This window comes from Alosa pseudoharengus, unplaced genomic scaffold (genome assembly GCF_046254945.1).
Source record: "Alosa pseudoharengus isolate Yale_2024_CS ecotype anadromous, Long Island Sound unplaced genomic scaffold, YU_APseudo_1.1 YU_APseudo_1.1_scf_15, whole genome shotgun sequence".
NCBI lineage: Eukaryota > Metazoa > Chordata > Actinopteri > Clupeiformes > Clupeidae > Alosa > Alosa pseudoharengus.
Window position 1 is genome coordinate 33,904,505 of NW_027468620.1, and position 4,428 is coordinate 33,908,932.

General features: G+C 44.9%; 1 protein-coding gene across 1 annotated transcript in view; it reads left to right on the forward strand.

Annotated features, from left to right (window-relative positions):
* Window positions 1-3,896, forward strand: part of drgx (dorsal root ganglia homeobox) — a 7,391-nt gene extending 3,495 nt beyond the window's left edge. Inside the window, exons 4-6 of the mRNA XM_076285231.1 lie at window positions 1,187-1,356; window positions 1,928-2,040; window positions 3,583-3,896. Of these exons, the coding sequence (XP_076141346.1) occupies window positions 1,187-1,356; window positions 1,928-2,040; window positions 3,583-3,896 (597 nt within the window). The remainder of the gene's footprint in view (window positions 1-1,186; window positions 1,357-1,927; window positions 2,041-3,582) is intronic.
* The last annotated feature ends 532 nt before the right edge of the window (window positions 3,897-4,428 follow it).

The window sequence follows — 4,428 nt, forward strand, 5'->3', positions numbered from 1 at the left end:
ACTCTGGGCACACACACACACCAGACACACACACACACACACACACACACACACACACCAGGTACTGGGGTCTAATGAGGTGTGTCGCTGGGCAGGCCACTACTGATTATTTCCCCATCGTGTGTGTGTGTGTGTGTGTGTGTGTGTGTGTGTGTGTGTGTGTGTGTGTGTGTGAGTTAGAGAGAGAGGTGTGTCACTGGGCAGGCCACTACTGATTATTTCCCCATTGATCTGGTGATTGACTCTGTGACTCCAGTCCTACAAGCAGCCTTTAGACATGGACAGCCCTGTGCGTGTGTCTGTGTGCGCGTGCGCGCGCGTGTGTGTGTGTGTGTGTGTGTGTGTGTGTGTGTGTGTGTGTGTGTGTGTGTGTGTGTGTCACCTTTAGAGACTGATCAGTAGCCATCAGATCAGTACCCAGAGCACTAGTGACATACAGGGGAGTGTATGTTTGTGCCTAATAAAACCTTTACTAACACCAACTCAAGGGAGAGGAACCATTTAAACTATGTACTATATTCTATACTACATATATTAATTTAAACTATGTATGTATGTACACTATATTAATATACACTATGTACTATATAGTGTATAGTACTGTATATTAATTTAAACTATGTATGTACTATATACACTATGTTAATATAAACTATGTACTATATAGTGTATAGTACTGTATATTCATTTAAACTATGTATGTACAATATACACTATGTTAATATAAACTATGTACTATATAGTGTATAGAACTGTATATTCATTTAAACCATGCACTATATACTGAATACAATATATTCATTTAAAATCTGTATACTGTATAGTATATTCATGTAAACAATCTACGATACACTGTTTACAATATTAACAAAACACACAGTGATGATGGAAATAATAATCTGAAGGAGTGATTATTATTATTATTTATTATTATTAGGAGTCTATCCCTGAGCTGTGTGTGTGTGTGTGTGTGTGTGTGTGTGTGTGTGTGTGTGTGTGTGTGTGTGTGTGTGTGTGTGTGTGTGTGTGTGTGTGTGTGTGCGCGCGTGTGTGTGTGTATGTGTGTTTGTGTGTGTGCGTGTGTGTGTGCATGTGTGTGTGTGTGTGTGTGGCCTACTGACCCCAGGTCAGAGATCAGTCTGGTCCAGAGTTCTCGGCCGGTTGTCATGGTATCTTGTGGTTCTAGGTGTGGTTCCAGAACAGACGGGCGAAGTGGAGGAAGACGGAACGCGGCAGTTCCGACATGGACGGGAGCAAGGAGGCGCTGGGAGATGGAACCGCCCCACCGCGGAACCTCAACCCCTCACCAGTGGAACCCAACCGCAATAAGAAGGAACCGCTAGAGATGCATCAGAGGTGAAGCATGCGCGCAAACACAGACACACACACACACACACACACAAACACACACATACACACACAGAAACACATGCACACACAAATTAAAATTATTATTATTGTTACTATTAATGTTGTTGTGTTGAAGTTGTTGCTGATAGTACGTTCATTTATCTTATTTATATTCTTTTCATACTTTATTCATTATTTTATTCATTCTTTTATGATCAAACTGTATTTCATAATCTGGTTTATTAATATTGCTCTGAAATGCTCAGCTGCTTGGATATGTTGTGTCATAAAACTGAGATAGGGAATTAAGTGCTGAAGATGAGAAAATAAATTGAATCAACAACACACAGGCACAAACACACACACACACACACAGACACACACACACACACACACACACACACACACACACACAATTTCAACATGAGAGTCTGGAGGTTTTGTGGGTTCTGAGTTAAATGATGTGTGTGTGTGTGTGTGTGTGTGTGTGTGTGTGTGTGTGTGTGTGTGTGTGTGTGTGTGTGTGTGTGTGTGTGTGTGTGTGTGTGTGTGTGTGTGTGTGTGCATTTCCTAACAGTCTGAATCGAGCAGTGGGGGCAGGTGGAGCCTTCTTCCCCTCCTGTCTTCCAGGAACTCTGTTGAACACGGCCACTTATGCACAAGCACTGTCTCAGGTCACCACGCTGAAAGGTACACACACACACACACACACACACACACACACACACACACACACACACACACACTGTCTAAGTTGTTAGTGTGACTGTCTGACACAGCAACCCTGATTGGTACACACACACCAGACACACACACACACACACACACACACACACACACTGTCTAAGTTGTTAGTGTCCAGTTTGTGTTGGTATTTGATTTTTGAAAAATAATTTCATCAGTTTTTTTGGAGATTCATTTATTTATTATATTAATTATTTGGTAGCATGGATGGATATATTTTGTTCAAGTATCCATGCTCTTAAATTAATACAAAATACGCTGAAATAAATATACAGTATGTACACACACATACAAACACAACTTGATAAATATACTGTATGTACACACACATACAAACAAAACTAGATAAATACACATTGCCAGTTAGGAATATCATGTGTTCCATTGTATCTCACTTGCTGTTTTTGTAAAGATGATATATTTCACCTTGCTGGCTTGGTTGTATGGGGAAGGAACTTATGTAGCAAGATGTAAGGGTGTATTTGTGTGTGTGTGTGTGTGAGAGAGAGAGAGAGTGAGAGGGAGGGGATAATTGAATGGCAAAGCCTGTTAAGTTTATTTGTGGTGTTTTACAAATTACCAGATAAAGAAAATGAATAGATTGAATATGTAAATGACATTGAAACTGTTAAAATAATAATTAATAATATAAAAAATGTGTGTGTGTGTAAGACGCGTGTGTGTGTCTGATGGGTGTGTGAGTGAGACGTGCGTGTGTGTGTGTGTGTCTGATAGGTGTGTGTGAGTGAGACGCATGTGTGTGTGTCTGATAGGTGTGTGTGAGTGAGACGTGCGTGTGTGTGTGTCTGATAGGTGTGTGTGAGTGAGACGCATGTGTGTGTGTCTGATAGGTGTGTGTGAGTGAGACGTGCGTGTGTGTGTGTGTCCCCGATAGGTGTGTGTGTGAGTGAGATGTGCGTGTGTGTGTGTGTCTGATAGGTGTGTGTGAGTGAGACGCATGTGTGTGTGTCTGATAGGTGTGTGTGAGTGAGACGTGCGTGTGTGTGTGTCTGATAGGTGTGTGTGAGTGAGACGCATGTGTGTGTGTCTGATAGGTGTGTGTGAGTGAGACGTGCGTGTGTGTGTGTGTCCCCGATAGGTGTGTGTGTGAGTGAGATGTGCGTGTGTGTGTGTGTCTGATAGGTGTGTGTGAGTGAGGCACGTGTGTGTGTGTGTGTCTGATAGGTGTGTGTTTAGAGACACGTGTGCGTGTGTGTGTGTCTGATAGGTGTGGTAGAAAGTAGTGTTGGTGAGAGACGTGTGTGTTACTGCAGGTTAACCAAGTGACAGGAAGTGTGTTTAGAGTTTGGCAGTGCAGTCCTGTGTGTGTGAGCTCTGTTGGCATGTGTGTGTGAGCTCTGCTGGCATGTGTGTGTTCAGCATGAAAATAAGTGTGTAAGAAGTGTGTGATGAGGGAGAAACTGCATTAGAGTGAGGAAACTAACCTGTGTGTGTGTGTGTGTGTGTGTGTGTGTGTGTGTGTTTTAGGAGGTCCCCTGTGCTCCTGCTGTGTTCCTGACCCCATGGGGCTGTCGTTCCTGCCACCGTATGGTTGCCAGAGCAACCGCACGGCCAGTGTGGCGGCTCTGCGCATGAAGGCCCGCGAGCATTCCGAGGCCGTCCTGCAGTCCGCCAACCTCCTCAGCGTCGGTGCCAACGGCGTCGCCACGGCGCCCAGCGAAGCCAGCCCCCCCAAACCCGCCCCCGCAGCGGCCGGCCACGCCCCCCACACGCCCCCCGCCGACCCCAAAGAGGCCGCGGAGGAGAAGCGCAGCGGTCAGTTCAGCTCGGGAGGGATTTAAGGAGGACTGGACGCCACTCCACACACACACACACACACACACACACACACACACACACACACACTAACTTACACATACACTTACACACACACACACACACACTAACTTACACATACACTTACACACACACACACACACACTAACTTACACATACACTTACACACACACACACACACACACACACACACACACACTAACTTACACATACACTTACACACTTACACACACACACACACTTATGCACACACACAAGCACACATATACACTCACACACAAAGACACAGACACACACACACACACACACACTTCTCTCTTCTTAACACATAAAGGAATGACTCTGAGCTGAGCCGTTGGACACGGACCAATTGGATCCCACCACACACACACACACACACACACTTTTCCCCCAAAAAACTGGATGAATTGGATCCCACCTCCACACACACACACACACACACACTTTCCCCCCCGACTGGACCATTGGAGGGAGACCTGACTGCCCTGCCGGTGTGTTATTGTGTTGGTCATCATT